Here is a 21,206-nt window from a genome sequence, read left to right as displayed (position 1 = left end):
TGACAAAATCAAACATGTTTTAATTGCAGTGGCACAAAGAAAGAGGTAAGAGATGCAGCTCACTTTATGCAAATAACCTTTTCAACACACTGTACACACAACATGCAACAATACACATTATAATAACACAGCTGCAAGCCACTCCAATGTTGAGGTTAAGAGAGTGATAGAGATGGAGCCAAGATGCTTGTCCTGTCAGTCCTCTCCCCTCTGTCTCTTACTCCATTCTTTATCCCTCTTTATTTTCTTTCAGTCTGTTTTTTTTTCATCTGCTCTTCCTCCCTGACTCTTCTCTCTTGATTTCCCTCTTTCTCAGACATCTAGTAACTCTGCTTATGAGTTTCCCTCGCCTGAAATGGCTTTAATTTGCATCAAAGTCTTTTTTCGTACTAACGACCTCACAGATACCCCGAGGTAATGACATCTTTATCTACTGAAAGTAGCTGCTGTCGCCTCTAAAAGGTGTAATGTGATTTCACTCACACACACACACACACACACACACACACACACAGAGTACAGTCAAAACAGATGAAGGCGTTATGCAGCTATATTTGGACGTGTGTCAAGACACAAAGTGGTGGCGTCTGCTTGGTCGGTTGTTGACTTTGTACAGAGTGTCTGTCACTAGTGGCACTATGCTGGCTGTCAGCTCTCCTTCAGTGTGCAGACAGCGACTAGACTTATCTACAGGTTGTTAAAGATTGCTGACCAACTTGCCTTTTGACTTCCTTCTCTGGTCTGGTCTGTCCCATTTTTTCATTTTCTTATTATTATTTTTCTGATTTTATTGGTCATGTTCTCTCACACCGTGTGTCTTTTTCTCTCCTCACCCTTTTCTCTCTGTGAGAGAGAGAGAGAGAGAGAGAGAGAGAGAGAGAGAGAGAGAGAAACCTTTTGTATATCCTTGTCTTACCTGTAGAACGAGTCCTGAGTCGAAGCAGGACACTAGTTCAGAATGAAAGAATAGAGAGGGGAGGAATCAGCAGGAAGGGATTACCAAATGTCATGCTGTGGGATAGACTATCTCTGTCAGTCACACACATGCACACACATACATATACATGCACAGAGTATTTCATGTTGTCTGCACGGAGCATAAATACATGTGCCTGTAATCTACCTAATCTGTCAGATAAATCAGCACATTCCCAACGGCCTCTATAACCAGACAGGCCGTATCACACTGCGTCGTTGGTGATTTCCATAATGACGCACTGACACTCCCACATAATACTCACACACACACACACACACACACAAAGTCAACCTACTGTGCATTGTTTCAAGAGGAGCTGATTGTACCTGACATCAACACCTGTGGTTCCTGCTGGTAACAATAATTGCTTTTTGATAACACGTGTGTCAGTGTTCTGTTCAACATTACCCACCTTGAGCAGCTACTGTCAGAAATACAACAGAAGAAGAACAACTCTTACTGTCTCTCTATTAAACGGTTTTGTCTAGAAGGTAACCCACAATTTGGGAAACTCTTGCGAGATGGTTAAGGTTAAGCATTGACCTGGAATAGTTAAGGTTAGGATAGGTCATGGGGCAGCGAGTCTCGCGAGAGTTTTGCACGTTTTTGCAAGTTTTCACAATTTGCGGGTGACCTTCAAGACACGACCCTGTTAAACTGTGGGCTTAGTTGTGCTTCACTTCGTTTCAGTGACAACCCGGTCTCACAGGAACGCGTATAAATACCACAACATTACACTGACATTCCGCTTGTCATGAGTAGCATGAGTAGCATTTTAGCCTTTTTGCGTGTCATTTGTATGCCACGCAAACGTCTGCAGTTAGGCAAGAAAAACACTTAGTTAGGGTAAGGGAAAACGTCATGGTTTTGCTTAAAATAAATACGTCAGCTAAGTAAAACTAACTCTTGCTGTAGCATTTATACGCAGATGCGTTTACCGGATATATGCCGCACAAAAGACATGCCTAAATCAAGACAGGCGCTCTATAAACACCTTGCACTTCATCGTGGCATTTATATGCCTTTTTGTGCAAACGGGCTGTTAGTAAAGAAGACTATAGATGTCAACAATGTAATACTGAACACATGACCATGTTGTCTTCTGTGTTATTCGTCATCACGTCCTTTGTGCGCACTCATCTTTTCATGTTGCATACCCTTGTTCACGGGTATGCAATTTGGCGGACCCAGCTAATAACAATGAAAACTATATATAGAGAAGCAGTTACAGTATGCAAAGAATTTGACTGGCTGTAGCTGAATAATGGCCTACATAAATAGTATGAAATGGGTTTGATGTAATGCAAATTTTAAAAGGAGAATAACTTTAAGGACATCTTTGAACACCAACATTTAATCTGAACAGGACTGACACATTTGGTGTTTTCTATTTACACCAGTGATGACACTGATAGTTGTAAAGGTTGGTGTTTTTTTTAAGTCTGAATTTCCCACAAATCCTGCAGCGTCCTGACCCACCTCAACCAACAAAATATATGGCAGCTTTAAAATGCAGCTGATGAAAATTCCAAAATAATGCAGTTTCAGTTGTCGAAAAAAAGTTTGAAACTACTCAATAGTGATGCATGTTTGAAGTACAGGTACAACTCACACTCTCATAATGTTTAAGCACTGCATTTGTGTTGTTAATTGTTGACTTTCCTGACACTCGTAGGCACTCTCAAGGCCAACATATCATATTACCTCATGCTCTCACATGGGCCAGCTGCTTAAATATATGTCTACATGTGTGCACATGCTTTGTGTGTTATTCTAGTACATGCCTTCCTAGCTCTATTTGCACAGAAAAAAAAAAAAGTGCTATTTAAATGAAATCAACACAGAATCACAACCACAGGGTCAGAATGTGTTATTCTTCCCTGAGTACAGCACGCAGATGTAATGAACTGTAACACAATATCATTCTTTAAGAGAACTAAAAACATTAGAGCCTCGTATTACTCGGAGAGACCCAGGAGAGAGAGAGACTGTGGTGGGATTAAATGTGGTTGCAGAGGTCCAGAGACTAAACCGCAACACGGTTCCTAGACTTAAAGTCATGTTGGCTACATGGGAACTGTGTCATTATCAGTTATTTTAACAATTCTGAGAGACATCATGTATCCACTCACTGGGCAGCAGGGTGGCTAAGTGGTCAGCGAGATTATTCCTCAACTGAAGGACCCAGTTTCATGTGCTGCTGAAGTGCTACTGACTACACACAGTAATTTGTGAAAACTGTAGATGCAACAAAGCCATGATGTACTTACTGGTGTTAAAGCTGGGGTAGGAACTTTGGAGCAAATATGATTTTAAAAAAAAGTTTTTTTTATAAAATGGTCACTATATCCTGACAGTATTGCATGAGACAGGTAATCTGAAAAAGGTGAGAAATAGAGGCCAATTAGACTGTTGTCTGGTTATTAAATAGGCGTTATCAGTCGCTATAAGCCCTGTATATGTTGGTCAATAGGGGCCTATTACACCCGCTGGTAGGTTTTATCATCTATTCACATGGTAGATCACTGAAAAAAGGTGTGTGTTGGTATGTGTAGCTGTCTTTGTGTTCGTAGTTATTTTAACTCAAGACACGATGCTTTTCCCTAAACTTAACCAAGTGTTTTTTTTTGCCTAAACCTAAAGAAGCCTTTTTGTTTGTGTTCAAAACATGATGTTTCATTCAGTTTTACATCTTAGAACGTGTTGCTTTTAAGTTTCACTTTCACTTTTACAACGCAGAAGACGTAGTAGGCTCCTAATGTCCCACTTAATGGCCTGATAACAGTTGAATCGGGTGGAAATGGGCATTACAGTAACAGAATGTTAATTCATATTTGATCAGCCCTGCCTAGTTTGACCGTCTGGTCGGAGTTTGCGAGTGATTGACAGCTCCTTCCATTGAATGAACAGCCAATAGGAACGCTCTCTCTCTGAAATTACCTGTGATTGACCAAAGTCTCCCTTCACAAGCTAGATTTTTTTAAAGCCTTAAATCAGAGCCATGAGGAGGTGCAGAAGTCTAGTTTTCTCTCAGAACACTTGAATTACAATATGCTGAAAGGTTATTATGGAATTTTTTACCCAATGATGCCAAAAATATTCTACCTACTGGCGCTTTAATCTAAACCTGCCTTTAAAGAAGTCAACGCAGTAACTTTACAGTTGCTTAATAAAGCAAAAATCACATTTCATCACAGTTCGTTTCAGGCCATGTAGACTCATACACACGTCCTTAATCATATAGAGATGGAGCAATATATTCCTTACAGTGCGGAAGCTTTCCATCATGCCTTGTCTTTTTTTGTCATTGAGTCAATAACTTACCCTCTCACCTCTGTTTGCATGCTCTACATACTATAACACACTCTTTAGAGGTGTGAGCTGTGAGCAAATAAGGGAAAAGAAAGTGGTCACTGGGCATACAGACTGAAAGTTACAGAGTTCAAAGTCAGTGAAAGCCTCTTTATATTGTTATCCAGTGAGAATCAACTAAGTGTTATCAGACTGATCATATCAAGCCAACAATGTAATTTATGAAGTGATTTTCATTGCCAAATGATTGCATGTCTATGGCATTTCAACACAACAACAAATCAAGTTTGTCAACTGGGGCTGTCAATCCATAAAAAAATATTTATTCACAATTAATTGCATGATTGTCCATAGTTAATCGTGATTAATTGTAAATTAATCACACACTTATTTTATCTGTTCAATATGTATCTTAAATGGGGATTTTTCAAATATTTATATTAACATGGGAGTGGACAAATATGCTTGCTTCATGCAAATATATGTATATATTTATAATAGAAAAACAGTTAACAACACAAAACAATGACAAATGTAGTCTAGCAACCCTCACAGGTACTGCATTTAGCATAAAAAATATGCTCAAATCATAACATACCAAACTGCAGCCCAACAGGCAACAACAGCTGTCAGTGTGTCAGTGTGCTGACTTGACTATGACTTGCCCCAAACTGTATGTGATTATCATAAAGTGGGCATGTCTGTAAAGGGGAGACTCGTGGGTACCTATAGAACCCATTTTCATTCACATATCTTGAGGTAAGAGGTCAAGGGACCCCTTTTTCCTCGCCAAAATGTAGCACAAGTTTGGAGCGTTATTTAGCCTTCTTCTCAACAAGTTATATGACATGGTTGGTACAATGGATTCTTGATATTTTTTAGTTTCATATGATGCTAGTATCCGCTACAACCTCCGAAATTGCAAATTGCGTTAATGCATTCAAGAAATTAGTGGCGCTAAAACGAATTTGCGTTAATGCGTTATTATCGCGTTGACTTTCACAGCCCTATTTTCAACATTTCGTAATACTGAGGATTTTTTAAAAGTAGAACATGCAAGGTGATAATGGTCATAATGACAAGGTGAAGAAGTGAATAAACCGTCTTTTCTCTCAGCAAACCTCAGGTACAAAATCAACAAGAGAACCATTTTGCATCCTCCTGTTCTCTGTTTCTTGCCTTCATCCTTAATCCCTTTCCTGTTTCTTTTTCTTGCACCCTCATTTTACATCTATTTATTTATACTTTACCAACAACTGGAAACTGGAGGTGACATCACTGGATTACTCTACGAGTGTGTGTGTGTATGTGCGTGTGTTTTCCCTGTAGAAACAAAAGGCCCTGTGTAGGTAAATGTTGGACCAGTGTATGTTTTGCCATTTATAACTCATGGGAAGCAAGGAATAAGAGAGACGCTGGTGTTCCTGACTGTGAGCGTGTGTGAATATGTGTGTACTGTAGCAGCCTTTGTTTCCTTGTATAAGCATGTTCTCCTCTTCTTTCTCTCAGAATAATAGCTTTGTTATTCCTTGCTGTCATTACAGAGACTGTGTGTGTTTGTGTGTTTGCCAAGGGCTTTCTGTCATTCCAGCCATGTTCGGCATTCAGACTGTCTCTCTGCATTCGTACCTCCTAATATGGAGGAGGAGTTCTGATACTGCACACACACACACACACACACACACACACGCACACACACACACACACACACACACACACACACACATACACACACATACTGCCATGTCACATTAACCCAAACAGTGATGCTAATGAGACCACAGTAACTCAAGCTCACTGTGTGTGCATGTGCATGCGTGTGTTTGTGTGTGTGTGTGTGTGCGCACTATTAGAAACAACGGCAATAACATCCGTCTTTTCTATTCTTTTGTTTTCTGTTCTATTCCATTCTTTTCTATTCCCTTTCACCCATTCCCAAATTCCCATTGCTGCTGTTGGCATCAGGCCAAGCCCCTCTATGAGTGACATTTACTTCACACACTGACATCTGAGCACCAGGCGCAGCAGCAAGGAGATGATGTCACACCAAGTTATTTCAAGGCTCGCTCTGTGTGTGTTTAAAGTTTTGGTTTAAGGCAGGTTTGTGCAATAGGTGTTTGCTCAAGCCTGTCTTGTGTGTGCAGCTGTGTATGAGTGTGCCACATGTGGATGTGTGTGTGTGCGGGTTTATTTAAGTGTACGGATAAACGTATATACATTTGTGAACGTGTGTGTCACTTGCTACAGTATTATCCACGTGTGCGTTCATGTTAGTTAGTGGTGGGACACATGTGAGTGTCTGTGTTTGTTAACAGCTGTGTTTCTGTGTCAGTGTGTGAGTCAGTGTGCATTTTTTTGCGCGTATGCAAGTGCATCTGTATACTTGAGTGTGTGCGTGCGTGCAAATAATGTGTGTGTATGTGTGTCTCATAGACAGAAACCACCCCCAGCCTTTTCCCAAGCTGTTCCCTTCCTGGATCCTGTTTTTAGCGCCGGATGAGGCAATCTTTCCCATTGACTCAGCCATGCAATGCAAATAACCCCAGTAGCATGCAAAGAGCATGGAAATGTGTGTGTGTGTGTGTGTGTGCGTGTAAGAGACAGACACACAGACAGACAGAGAGAGTGATATATGGTGTAACTCAAAGAAAACAAAGCACTGACAATCTTTTTTTATTTTACTAGTTTATTTTACTAGTTTAGAAATTAAAAGACATACTGTTGATATTGATTTGATCTACTTTTTGTACAAAAATAACTTTTAATCAGCAGTTGATTTCATTGCTGTCGGACAGTTTCATCATCGTTTTTTAATCATTTTTTATCTGGATCACTTTGAGGCTCAGTATCCTGCTTGGGGCACCTGTTTGGGTGGTTGTTGCCAGAGAGTCCATGTAACTCTTCCTTTTTACCAATTTTCTCAGTTAGGATACAAAACTTGTAGTCACATGCTTTTCACATCTAAGAAAGGCCGCTAAATGTAATTGAGTCTACTTTGGTGGCCTCTCCCAACTACAGCTCCCATGAGGCTTTGCCTGTGTACCAATGGCTAAGACTCATGGGATATGTCAACCCTGAATGCTAACAAAATAGGCTAATTGGCATTTATCTTTGTTTAAAGATGAGGTGCTCATATTTTACTGCTAAGTACAGTTATAGATAGTCATTTATCTTAAACTATGGACTGAAAGCCCACTGCCATGTTTTAGCTTTAGAAATTAAATGAATAAAAGAAAATAATGAAAGAAAATGAGAAAATACATTTCTGTTAGAGGCTAGTAGAACAGGCTCGCTTAACAAGTAGTAGCCTACTGTCCCACCTCCTTTTTAAGCTAGCCGTTGGAACTGGTAGTCTAGTTCCAGCATAGTTTCATATCATTTTCTGTGCTAAATGTAATACATTTTAAGGTTGCAGCAGTGGTTGCTTGCTAAAAAAACAAAATAAAGCCAAATGTTTGTTCACCTCAAGTGACTCTAAAGCAGTGGTCTCAAACTCAATTTACCTGGGGGCCGTTGGAGGCAGAGTCTGGGTGAGGCTGGCCGCATCAGGTATTCCACAAAAAAAGCTTTGTTAAAAAAAAAACAATCTTCTCAAACATCATTATTAACAGTTCTTTAACTTGAATGGGTTCTTCTGAACATGAACGGTTCTTCTGAACATGAACCTGTCCTGAACATGAATGGAAACATTGAAGAACATGAACGGTTCTTCTGAACATGGCCTCTATTGCGTCTCCCACTTTTCCTGAAATTGTCTGTGCTCGTCACCAACCTTTCTCTCACTGCAGGCTTTGAAAAAGACATGATTGGGGCTGTGTGACAAGATATATATTCGTTCCACTTGGTGTCACTCCGCAATAAAGTTGTGCCTGCTGTGTTTGTGTTGCTCTGCAATTACACCACCAAACCGCTAGTTGGCGGCGGCGTCTCTATGAGTTTCCTTCTTCTTCTTGTACTACAAACAGAAACTGAGCGGAGTTTGGAGCTAATAACTGTTGAAACCACAGAACTTTTACTGACATTACTGCAACGCCGAAAAGAGAAAATATGTCTGAGTCGATTTGTGTGAACAAACATTGAAAAGATGGAGGCAGAGAGAAGTAGAACTTTCTGTGGTTGTCTGGGGTCCTGGCCGCTCAGTATCGCTGAGAGACTGGACCAATCACAGCTGTTGCGGTCTGCGTCGCCGCGACGTGTAGTTACATTTCTGTAGAGGTGCACGTCAGGCTACGGCGTCGATTCAACGCAGAAGTATAAATCAAGCTTTAAGCAAGCTTATGCGATGTTACACGGGCGCCGCCATAGTTGTTGTGAAATGTTTCTCTGCTTGCATCAAGCCCGGCCGATTGCCCGCCCCCGGGAGCCATATACCCCGCTAGTGATTGGTAGGTTCGTTCAGCTCGGGCTCGCGCAACAAAGGGACCTTCCACGGCAAACTGCCATTCACATAAAACTCGCGGGCCGAGGGCGCCTGGTTAGCTCAGTTGGTAGAGCGGGCGCCCATGTAACAAGACTTGGTCCTGACCGCGGCGGCACGGGTTCGAATCCGGCCTGTGGCCCTTTCCGCATCCACTCTCTCTCTCCCCCCTTTCCAAGACTCTATCCACTGTCCTGTCAATAAAAATGAAAAAATGCCCCCCAAAAAAAAAAACTTTATAAAAAAAAAAAATTTGCGGGCCGCACTAACATTAAACTTTCATATCAAGGTGGGGGCCACAAAATATCGTCTTGCGGGCCGCAATTGGCCCGCGGGCCGCGAGTTTGAGACCCCTGCTCTAAAGCTACAATTCAGGGTTATTATGATATAGCCTGAAACGTAGTTTACACAGTGAACTGTCTTGTCTTAAGTCTTCTTTGTTTATCCAGCCTGCAGTTCTCCCAGAATGTTTGAAATGGTGCTAACCTGCACTGAGTCTTGCAGTTGCAAAGTATCTGTTATATGAAACCATAACTCTGGTGTATTTTTTTACGTGTTTTCTCCAAACACTGGTTTATTTTGCCTCTGTTTACATGTGCTCATTGTTTTTCAGGTAGGGTTTTCCCACAGAGTATTGTGTAAATCGACTGCTCTTAGTGGGGATGAAGCAAATTGACGCCTCTCTCGTCTCCCTCTTCTCTTTTCCCAGATTCCTCCGTGGCAGTGCCGGTGTCGTGCGCGACCTTGTTTCCCATGGACCTCAGGGTGGGAGAGCGGGGGATGCGCCCTGGTTCCGACACGGCGCTCCTCACCCCGCTGCACCCGCCTTTACTCCTCACGCCGTTCTCCTCTCAGCCCCGCACCATCTCCCAACAGCAACTGCACCAGCACATCCGGGTAAAGGATATAAAACTAAACATTAAGTACAATTTTAACTGTCTGTATAAAACCATAAGCTAGCTTCTTGAAATAATATTTTACATTATATATTTTTTTCTTACCTTGGCTTTATACTGTATGTTGCTATAATCTAAATGTGTGTGGGTTGTTTTAGTTTAATATGGAGCAGAGGAGGCGAGAGCAGGAGCACCATGAGAAACAACAGGAGTTGCAGCAGCTAAAGCACAAAGACAAGAGTCAACAGAGTGAGTCCATTCACACTCACTCACTCACACGTTACTACAAGTTTCAGTTTAGATTTGAAGTTGTAATTTTATTTTCATTTTTAATTGGGGCCAGTGAGGAAAGTCCCTGTAAGAGATCATATTCAAGTTTATTGTACAGTGTTCCTGCACTTTCAAAGCTGTTTGCTTTGAAACGAGAGCTAAATATAACCTTACAAGAGGAGCGACAACAGTGGAGTTAATTATAGCTTTGGGTCCGGGCACATAAAGTCACTGGGTCAATATTGACTTGATCACTCCTAGCACCTCCTGCCACCTCTATGTGCACACACATGCACACACACAGAAATAGCAACGAACATACTCTCAAACCAGTGACCTTACTGTGCATCACACACAAATACTCATGGCACCATGCATGCATGGCATTCATGTATTTGCAGAAACTCTCCATAGTAATATTCCAATTGTCTTTGTCATATATTTTAGAATTAGTCACTGATATTGTCCTGCTCATTGTGCTATTGGCAGGGCCTTTCCTTGTTCCTCCTTTTATGATGTTGGTGAGTCCTTCCTTTGAGTTTTTCAATGCTTGTTTGTGTTATTGATTGACAGGTGCAGTGGCCAGTTCCCTGGTGAAACAGAAACTCCAGGAGGTGATTCTTAAGAAGCAGAAACAGGCGCTGGAAAGAACTAACTCCAACACTCTGACTTCAGCTCCTGTAGCATACAGGTCTCACAAAATACACACAAACAGTATAAGATGTAGTAGTATATATGTCTAAATCTACTATGCACCGATAATTCTTTAAATAAATGTCTATTTGTGTGTGTGCGTTGTGTTTTCCCAGAAAGCTGGGCCCAGACCCCAGCTTATCCTCCCAGCCTCTGGTCTCGTCTCCGTCACATCCTTCCTCTGAGGGTTCAGAAGGGACGCCGCTACGCAGAGCAGGTGAAACATCTGACGTCCACTGTCACACTTAGACTTTAAAATCTAATCACACAGAATAAACTAATACAGTTTCCTTTCATCTTAACTCCGTACGGTCAGTTCGCCTTTATCTTTCATACTCACTAACTGTTATACTGTGGGGGTTTTTGTTTGTTTGTTGCTGTACCACGTGTCATTCATTGGCCTTTTCACAGAAGAGATTTAGTCATGTCACATTTAGAACTGCCCAGGTTTAAACAATATTATTAGGGATGACTGAATTCCATGTGCGTCAGACTTCAGTGTACTTGTTTTGTGCGTGCTGGCTCACCAGGACACAGGAGCCATTGTTAATGTTATCAATAACACTTGTCCTACTATGACAAGTGAAAATGTCTGCTGTGAACAGTAAATGTAAATATTTCATTAACTGGAAATAGGTTGAATCATTGTTGTTGTATTGTACTGTAAGCTACAAGATGTAGTAAACCTTTTGCACATAATAGCATAAAGTAACATCTCCCAACGTTGCTTTAATTTGTCAGCGTCTGAGCCCAATCTGAAGGTGAAACACAAGCTGAAGAAACACCTGAACACCCGCAAGAGCCCGCTCACCCGCAAAGAGAGTGCCCCGGCCACTGTCAGGCACAGAGTACCTGACACACTGGGTAATTAGACTCAAACACACACACACAAATGAATGAGTGGTAATGCATTATTACTTTTTAACATGTGATCATTTCAGTGAGTCAAACAAAGATTTTTATTCTTTTTTACTATGATTAATTTAAAGGTTCTAAATTCCAAATTCAGAGCATATCTATGATTGAGGGATTACCTCCACACGGCTCTCAACACGGCAACAGTTGAGCCGGCGGCCAGCAGCAACAACGGTGCTAACAGCACAACAATTTTGGCATCATTCAAAATTCCATAATAACCTTTAAGCATATTGTAATTCAAGTTGTTCTGAGAAAACTAAACTTCTGCACCTCCTCATGGCTCTGTTTTCAGGCTTTAGAGAATCTAGCCTGTGACGGGAAACTTTGGCCAATCACAGGTCATTTTAGAGAGAGCGCGTTCCTATTGGCTGTTCATTTAACAGAGACAGCTTTCAATCACTCCCACACTCAGATCAAACGGTAAAAATAGGCAGCACTGATCAATATTAATTAATATATAATTAATATTAATATATGAGTATTTCCTCAATAGATCTCAGCATGGCGGCTGGTTCAAAAATTTCTCATTTACACCTAAACAGTACACTACGAGATGTTTCTGATAACATTTTGAGCAAGAAATAGATATAACAAAATATTGATTCATATTTGATCAGCGCTGCCTAGTTTGACCGTTTGATCGGAGTTTGCGAGTGATTGACAGCTGCTCAGAGACAGCAAGGTTCCAGCTCGGCTCTGATTGGTTGTTTTCCACCGGTCTGTGAAATCTTGCAGATGCCATTAGGAGCACCGGAGGACGCCGAGGCTCATGATTTTTTTCAGATTACTACTAAATTAAGCACCTTTTAAGTAATGATTCACTGATATGATAAATGTAATGTAATTGAAATATGATGAAGATAGCATAATCATTTCTAAACTCACACCCTGCTTTTGTCTCACCAGACTCGTCCCCCAGCAGCAGCAGCACTCCAGTCTCAGGCTGTAGTTCTCCTAATGACAGTCTGCCCATTGAGAATGGGCTACTGCCATCTACAGGCGGCCTCTCACATGAGGTTAGCACACACATTATGTTGTTGAGTCATTTCAGGATATTGATAAAGCAAAGCTAACTTAAACATCAGCTCAAGATTAACTGGAATAGAATACCTAAACCTGTGTTTCTACAACAAATCAGTCCATTTGACAGTTTGAGAAATTACCTTTTTGTTAGAAAACTAGTGTGGCATTTCCTTTTAGCTTTAGTCTCTTATATTTTTTATCCAACTTCATCTGGATAAAAAATATAAAAGACTAAAGTTTAAAGGAATACTTTATATCTTTTGTGCCTTTCAGCCAGGCTCTTTTGTCTTAGACATGGAAAAACATGACCACTTTAAACAAGTAGGCACACGGTTTTGATTAAAAAAAAAAGAGATGTTGTTCATGTACATGAGCTGTGCCGAGACGCTGAGTAATGACATGTTTAAAGCAACGACACAAGAGTATGGGAGCACTGAGTTCGTCAGCTGTTTATAGATAATTCATGTAATCACATAAATTCAACCTCAGTCACACCTGCTGTGGATGTCTGACTCATTGCTCTCCAGTGTCCAGTGACAGCACACTCACTATCTTAGGTTTAATTAGACTACATTGGTTTAGATTACTGTAGATTTACATCAACACGGACATGTATTCACCGTGGTAGAAAATATTTAGCGCATATAGCATAGACAAGTTGTGTATCTATAGCAGAGCAGAGATCAATGAGGGGGTCTTTATTATGGGATACATAACCAGCAACTTGTTAGGAACACAGTTCAATTCAGATTTGAATATACATTATAATTTTTTTTTATAGTAATTATGTTTGGCATTTCCAGGCCCAGAGGCTGCTGCTCAGAGATGGCACCATAGCTAACTTCACCATTCCGAGTCCTTCCACTCTGCCCACCATCACACTGGGACTACCAGCCAACGCCAGGGTAAACACTCAACTGCAACAAACGTCTATCGTAACAACTCATTTATTCTTAAATCTTGTATTTTCCTTGAAACCGGTGAGAGAAGTGTTCAGTTCTTTCAAAAATGTTATGTAATCTCAATTATATTTTCACCAGACTAATGCAGTGATCTGCTCCATTTAAGACATATTTTTAAAACGTGCATTATATTCACAAATACTTATAGTGATTTGTAAGACAAACAAGTCCCAGACTAAGTGTCTTAAAGGAAAAATGTGTCATCCTTTTAGTTGGATGTCCAATCAGTGTTGATGGTAAATGTAGTAAGTTGAAGCAATAAATTCCTCAGTGCGTATATTGACAGAGAAAGCGGAGTTTGCAGTTGCAAAATCTTTTGTTCTTCCCGCTTCTGGCTCCGTTATTTGACGTGACGTAATGTAGTTGGAGGCGATGACTTTCTAACCTTATAGTCTCCTCCTAACAGTGTAAATGGCATCCAAAAATATGAGTGCAGGGGATGTTATGGACGAGGATACATTTTACAGTATTTTGACTGACAGATATTCAGCCGTATTTATTTGAGCCAGAAGAAACGAAGCGGAGAGAGGGCCGAGGCTGCGGCTACATTAGCCACGCAAGAGGATATGGCCGGCGGGAACCCTCCGAGCATAAGAAGCTTGCGCGCAATGCTTCCTGGTACATGTAGGCTCTGGCAGCACGGCTCTGCTAGCAGGAGAACTCAACTTTCTCGGCCAATATAGCACTCACTGTGGAATTTATTGCTTCAATCGACCATAAACACTGTTTGGACCTCCACCTAAATGGTGGTGAAATTTCCCTTCAGGATATTTGTTTTTAAGATGTGATGACTGTACACTACAGTCTGTACAGTGTAAAAGTAATTTAAAAAGCTCACATAACATAACATCTCATGACTTCATTTCTCAATGAAATGAATGAATGAAATCTACCATCCCCAATATCCTGTTATAAACAGGAAGTACATCAAATATGGGAAGCACGGTGCTCTTTAAATGTTGTTTCACTATGACATTGATGTTTGGGGCTTTTGGAGTACTGCATATTTAAGTTAAGGTGGTTCGAGAGTTTTTCTCATCGTGTCACCTGGACAAATAATTTTGTGTCATCAGAACTGATCACCTTCTGTCAGCATACTGATATATATTAATGTCATTCTATGTCGTCCTCTAAATTCAGCCTTGATAAAACATTAGATAGCTTGTTATCTGTAGCTATAAAAGCTGTTTAACTGTCTTGTGTGCAGGCTGAAGGAGAGCTGACTTCTCTGAGGGTCGGCCGGGATGGGCTCAACGGTCTTCCTCCCCCTGAGCAGAGAGGATCAGGCAGGGCAGCTGAACCATCATCTGCCTGTCATCATCCTGGAGTCCTCTAGTCTGGTACACACTCCGCTACTTACTGGTGAGACACACATACACCGACACATACTGTATACTGCAGACATGCACATGCAATATTAACACACCCAGTATATGCACACGTGAACACAATTAGGATGTTGAAACACTGATAAGGAATAACTCATTTCACTTTACATTCTGCAACTGATCTATATATCAGACTAGGATTGTATGCACATGAAAAAATCAAATACACACATCCAAGATGTTACCAAATAGCCACAAAAGGACACACATACATTCATCAACTTTCACCGAGGTCTTTTAATTTTATTATCTGAGATGTTACAGCACCACCCAGTGGTTATATTTAGAATATTAGTTTTCTTTAATGGACAAGTAAACTACTTCGGCATTGTTACATGTATATTCAGTCTCCTTTAATCCACAACCACCTGCGCTCTCATTTTTCTCTTAGTTCAGTGGATTTATTGTCAAGGTAACACAAAAGAAAACATTATGTGTTACACATTTAGAAATAAACAATATTCATGGATACCAATTATTTGTTTTGCTGCTTTGTGTCTCTGTCTCTGACCAGTTCAAGGCCTAGATTCCGTCCCGCTACAGTTTTCACCCCAGTTAGACCACCTGGCTCCTGGAGGTGCTCACCCTCACAAGCCCCTGAGCAGAACACGCTCAGAGCCCCTCCCCCAGAACACGCGGACCCTTCACGCACATCTCCTCCAACAACAGCACAACACACAACTACTGGAGAGGCTCAAACAGCAAACTCACCTGGGCAAGGTACGGAGAAGTGAAGGCACACACTAATACATAGATAGATTGTATTGTCACAGAGGGAGATTTGTTCTTAAAGCCAGTACACATTCCATACAGCAACAAGCAGATATACACAATACCTGAAATATACACTTGGTCACAGCTACGCATATACATTCATGCCCCCTGCCTGTAGCTTACACATATATGTATGCACTCACTTACATTATGTTGAGATATCTTCAGAAGTCCCGTATCTGCGCCCAGATGGCAGTAATGTGAAGTGTGTATCGACAGGGTGCTCAGTGTCATGTGCTATAGAGTGCTGCAGGAATGAGTCCTAAAATCCGGAAATTAGTTGGCATTTTAGCACTTCAGGTTGCCTCGTCTGGAAGTCAATGGGTTTTTTGTTAGATTCCTGAAATAAGGTCTGTGGTTAACACAGGCTTAAGAGATTTTGTTCTACGACATAAAATACATAAATAAATACCCCACATGCTAATTTTGAGACGTTTGTGTCCTTTAAAAAAGCAGTTGCTAACAAGTGGCTAAATGAGACTACTAAACTATCATCACGCTGACTTGTCCGCCTTTACAGCCTCGTTGTGTCTACTCGTGCTCATGCGGCTCATTAGTTTATAGCCTTACGTTAGCTTTTTACTTCCGGCAATTGCATTTAAAAAATCATCAAAGTTATGTTCGTTTGTGAAGATTATCTTATGGAACAAAAACGTGTAAGTCTCATAAATGTTCATCGGCCACAGAGCTTATTTTCTGCAATAATTCAAAACCCAATGGAAAAATCCCATTTGCTTTTTTGTTGAGGGAACCAGGGCGATGCTAACTTCCTGGTTAGCCCACAAAAATACGTCATCTCTGGAGTACTCTATTGTGAGCACTAGGCGTGTGATGGCTCTGGTCATATCTGAGAGATAGGGTGTGAGGAGGCAGTAGGCAGTATGTGTGGTGCTGTTAAGTTAGTTTTTGTTGGAGATAGTTAACAAGGGAAGAAGCAAGGGGAACAATACAGCAGGAAGGGCTGAATGATGCTTTTGTAAAGCAACAACCATGAAGGGGTTGGGTGGGAAGGGGGGGCGGAGAGCACTCTGAGTTTGTGTATGACATGGAGTCTTTGCTGGGCCAGTGATGTATTGATCAAAACTGAGTTTATTGTCTATAATGAGTCCAAGGTATTTGAAATTGTTCTACTGTCTTGCCGTGGTGGTGGGAGCTCAGTCCAGTGTAGGGTGTGTTTAATGTGCTAACAGCCAGATCTTTTGTTTTGTCCATGTTCAGTCTTATGGTTATGTTGGTATCATTTCAAGATTCAAGATTCAAGATTCAAGATGTTTATTGTCACGCCGGTTGTACAGGTACAAACGTGTGAAATACTTTTCGCTAGGAAGCTCCATTAAATAATAAATTATATTACATTTACATTTACATTACAATTACATTTACATTACAATTATAAAAGGAAATACTTTATACAAGGGCATATTAAGAACATATGTATTAACAATATATACAGTATATACAGTATAAGAAATATTTTTGTGTAAGAATGTGTCAAATTAATTATAGATTTAAAAGTCTGATGGCCTGGGGGAAAAAACTGTTCCTCAGTCTGCTGGTGAGAGTCCTGGGGGTCCTGTATCTTCTACCAGAGGGCAGGAGGGAGAACAGGCTGTTGTGGGGGTGTGTCGTGTCCTTAATGACCCTCAGGGACTTCCTGAGGCACCGCTGGATGTACAGCTCCTGCAGGCTGGGCAGCTCGCACCCGGTGATGTGTTGGGCCGAGCGCACCACCCTTTCCAGCGCCTTACGGTCCACGTTGGTGCAGCTGCCGAACCAGGTGGTGAAGCAGCCTGTCAGGAGGCTCTCTATGGTGCCCCGGTAGAAGTCCCTGAGGATTTGCGGTTTCAGTCTGAAAGTCTTGAGTCGCCTCAGAGCGTACAGTCTCTGCTGGGTCTTCCTGACTACAGCGGTGGTGTGGGTGGCCCATGTCAAGTCCTTATGGATGTTGATACCCAGGTATTTAAAGGTGTCCACCCTCTCCACCGCTGTGCCGTTGATGGTGACTGGGGGGTGAGTGCAACCCCCCCTCCTGTAATCCACGATGACCTCCTTGGTCTTTGAGATGTTCAGGGAGAGGTGGTTGTTCTGACACCACTGTTCCAGGGTGGTCACCTCCTCCCTGTAAGCCATCTCGTCGCCATGGGAGATCAACCCCACAACTGCTGTGTCGTCCGCAAACTTCACGATGGTGTTTGAAGCTCTTGTTGCCACACAGTCGTGGGTGTAGAGGGAGTACAGGAGGGGACTGAGAACACAGCCCTGAGGCGCTCCTGTGCTTAGAGTCAGTGAAGTCGAGGTGAGGTTGTTGATTCTCACCACCTGGGGGCGTCCCGTCAGAAAGTCCAGGATCCAGTCACACAGTGGTGTGTTCAGGCCCAGATCCTTGAGTTTACTGACGAGCCTGGAGGGCACTATGGTGTTGAACGCTGAGCTGTAATCCACGAACAGTATCCTCACATAGGTGTCCCTTCCTTCCAGGTGGGAGAGGGCGGTGTGTAGTACATGGGCGATGGCGTCCTCTGTGCCTCTGTTTGGGCGGTATGCAAATTGTAGGGGGTCGAGTGTGGGGGGAAGCATGGGGCAGATTAGGGATTTAACCAGTTTCTCAAAACACTTGCTGATTATGGGGGTGAGGGCTATGGGGCGCCAGTCGTTTAAGCTGGTTACTTTTTGTCATTTGAATTTATACAGAAGTTTACTTAGGTTGTAATTACAGTACGGAAATTACATTTTTGCTGCCTTATGCCACGTTTGCATCAGATCAGCTGCACCCTGGAAAAAACTTGTTCAAGTTAGCCTCCTGGTGAAGGATTTAAAGGCTCTGTTTCACACATTTTACAAATTATAATCTGTGGAAGCGACACAGGATGCAGATATGGCAGCAAATTGTCTTTCAGAAGATAACGGCTGAATATGAATTTAACTTTCTAAAGATTCTTGTGGCGCTCTGTCTGCAAAAGGACAAAAACAATCTTGGATCTGGACATTAGAGGTTAAATATTTCAACACTTGTAAATTGTAGCAATGAAATGTCTTCCTCCAACAGCAAACTTCAGAAGATAATCTAGCTTGTGTTGTTTACACGTATATATCCCACTCCTGTTAAATCCACTTTAGCATGGTTAGATGAGGTTCATGTTGTGGTAACTGATACAGGAATTTTTGAGTAAAAGAGAGAAAAGGGTTTTCGTTGACATGTCAGTGTGTCATGGTAGGTGACTGTTTACAGCTGATGGAAAACACCAGTAGACTGCATCAGCATTTCTGTTTGTGCATTTTTGATTTTGCTGTCTGGCAGCATCACGCGAATGAAAATGTGCAAATACACATATTAGTATATATTTGCATGTGTACTTTTGCCAACTGAAATGTGTGTGTATGTGTATGTGCAGCTGATGTCTAAATCCAGCGAGAAGCCCAGACTGCATCAGATCCCCTCTGAGGATATGGACTCAGAGGATGGTGGCGCATCGTCGCCCACTGAGCCAACCTATCAGAGCAGAGTTAGGGCGGAGTCACTGAGGGAGGCAGAGCCAACAGCATCTAAGAGCCACGAAGAGCAACTGAACCTGCAACATGCACTCATACTCAACCAGGTAAGAAAACATACTGTCACACATGAGATCCACACATGCAGAAAGCAGGTAGATAGATTAACTGTTGTTCATCCAACAGTCCTGTAGGTGGCAGCCTAACACTTGCACTTATACTTACATGATCCTATTGCCATTGCATGGTTTTGTGGTTTGACAAGTACTCATTACAATACAGTGGTTATGTTAGCATGACATGGTTACAGGGTGAATGCACTGTAAGCTGAGCTATTACTCTTTCAGAAAATGTGTCAGGCACTGATCAGACAAACCACATGCTCAGGAGTCAGAAAGTATTGAATGGTTTTAATAACCTGATTTTTAAGGAAGAGATCAGAGTCAAATGACTTCCAGATTCAAAGCGACGTGATATTGACACACCCAGAGGTCAGATTGGAAGGGGCCAAATATCACCATCTCAGATTTTATTGACATTAAGCTAGAGGAAGTTCTGTGGCTTTCAGCACTTAACATCAGCCTTGAATACAGATCACTTCGAGAGTTTTAGAGGGATGTACAGCTGCATACCATATGTGTAGCAATGGAACTGAATGAGCACTGATATTCACTGAAATTTTCTATGGTTTAAAACAGTGGTTTTCAAAGTGGGGTCCAGGGATCCCCAGGGGTCCTTGAGGGTGTTCCAGGGGGTCCCCAGCAAAAAAGGGGAATAATTTATTTTCACTATAATTCCTTCAATAAAAGACACAGAATGTATGACTATTGTGGTCATGGGTTTCATACACTTTCTGTAATCATCTAAAAAAACCCATCTAAAAACAAAGACCCTATCAGATGAGGGACCCTGGGACAAAATCTTATCAAATGGGGGTTCGGGGTCTAAGTTGTGTCAGTAGTAACACAATACTGCACACAACAATGTGAGTAGTTACCATGGAACAAATGAGGAACAAATTATGAACTGCTGGTGAACCGTTAGTTAATGAGTAACTCCTAATCAAATATTATAGAGTAGCTAATGATTAGTTAAAGCTGAAGTAGGCGAGATTGGAGCAAATATGATTTAAAAAAGTTATTTTTTATAAAACGTTCACTATATCGTGACAGTAGTACATGAAACAGGTAACTTGAAAAAAAAACATGTGCCTCTGGTGTCCGCCGGTGCTCCTAATGGCATCTGCAGGATTTCACAGACCGGAGGAAAACAACCAATCAGAGCCAAGCTGGAGCCTTGCCGTCTCTGAGCAGCTGTCAATCACTAGCGAACTCCGACCAAACGGTCAAACTAGGCAGCGCTGATCAAATAAATCAATATTATGTTACGTTAATGCATATTTCTCATACTATATACAGAATCATTCAGAATCATCTTGTAGTGTGCTGTTTAGCTGTAAAATGAGAAAGTTTGTGACCCGGCAGTCATGTTGAGATCTCTTGAGGGAATACCAAGCACCGCCCACCAGCCGGAGCACAGCCAATAGGAATGCTTTCTCTCTGAAATGACCTATGATTGGTTGAAGTCTTTTAGGTTTTTTAAAGCCTGAAAACAGAGCTATGAGAAGGTGCAGAAGTCTAGTTATCTCTTAGAACACTTGAAATACAATATGCTGAAAGGTTATTATGGAATTTTTGCACAATGATGCCAAAAACTTGTTGCCTACTGAAGCTTTAATGAGTAGTTATTTCAGAAACGAGTCAGGAACAAATAAGGAACGACTTGATAATTGATGAATTGTTAATGAGTTCTTCTCTAATAATTCCTAATGTAGGACTATATAGTACATAATGATGAGTTTCTAGAGAACAGACTGGGAGATCCTCTATTATTTTTTTGGCATCATTGGGCAAAAAGTCCATAATAACATTTCAGCATATTGTAATTCAAGTGTTCTGAGAGAAATCTAGACTTCTGCACCTCCTCATGGCTCTGTTTTCAGGCTTTAAATTTAAAAATCTAGCTCGTGATGGAAGACTTCAACCATTCACAGGTCATTTCAGAGAGAGAGAGCGTTCCTATTGG

General features: G+C 41.5%; 1 protein-coding gene across 1 annotated transcript in view; it reads left to right on the top strand.

Annotated features, from left to right (window-relative positions):
* hdac7a (histone deacetylase 7a) overlaps positions 1 to 21,206 on the top strand; it is an 88,831-nt gene that overhangs the window by 45,430 nt on the left and 22,195 nt on the right. The window contains 10 exon segments of the mRNA XM_037772781.1: positions 9,418 to 9,605; positions 9,763 to 9,853; positions 10,448 to 10,565; positions 10,684 to 10,784; positions 11,309 to 11,431; positions 12,392 to 12,501; positions 13,312 to 13,518; positions 14,688 to 14,832; positions 15,373 to 15,578; positions 19,025 to 19,228. Coding sequence (XP_037628709.1) covers positions 9,418 to 9,605; positions 9,763 to 9,853; positions 10,448 to 10,565; positions 10,684 to 10,784; positions 11,309 to 11,431; positions 12,392 to 12,501; positions 13,312 to 13,518; positions 14,688 to 14,832; positions 15,373 to 15,578; positions 19,025 to 19,228 — 1,493 coding nt within the window.

Source organism: Sebastes umbrosus, chromosome 6 (genome assembly GCF_015220745.1).
Source record: "Sebastes umbrosus isolate fSebUmb1 chromosome 6, fSebUmb1.pri, whole genome shotgun sequence".
In the NCBI taxonomy this organism is placed as follows: Eukaryota; Metazoa; Chordata; class Actinopteri; order Perciformes; family Sebastidae; genus Sebastes; species Sebastes umbrosus.
Note: the sequence above shows the minus strand (reverse complement) of the source record. Positions and strands in the feature narration are given on the sequence as shown.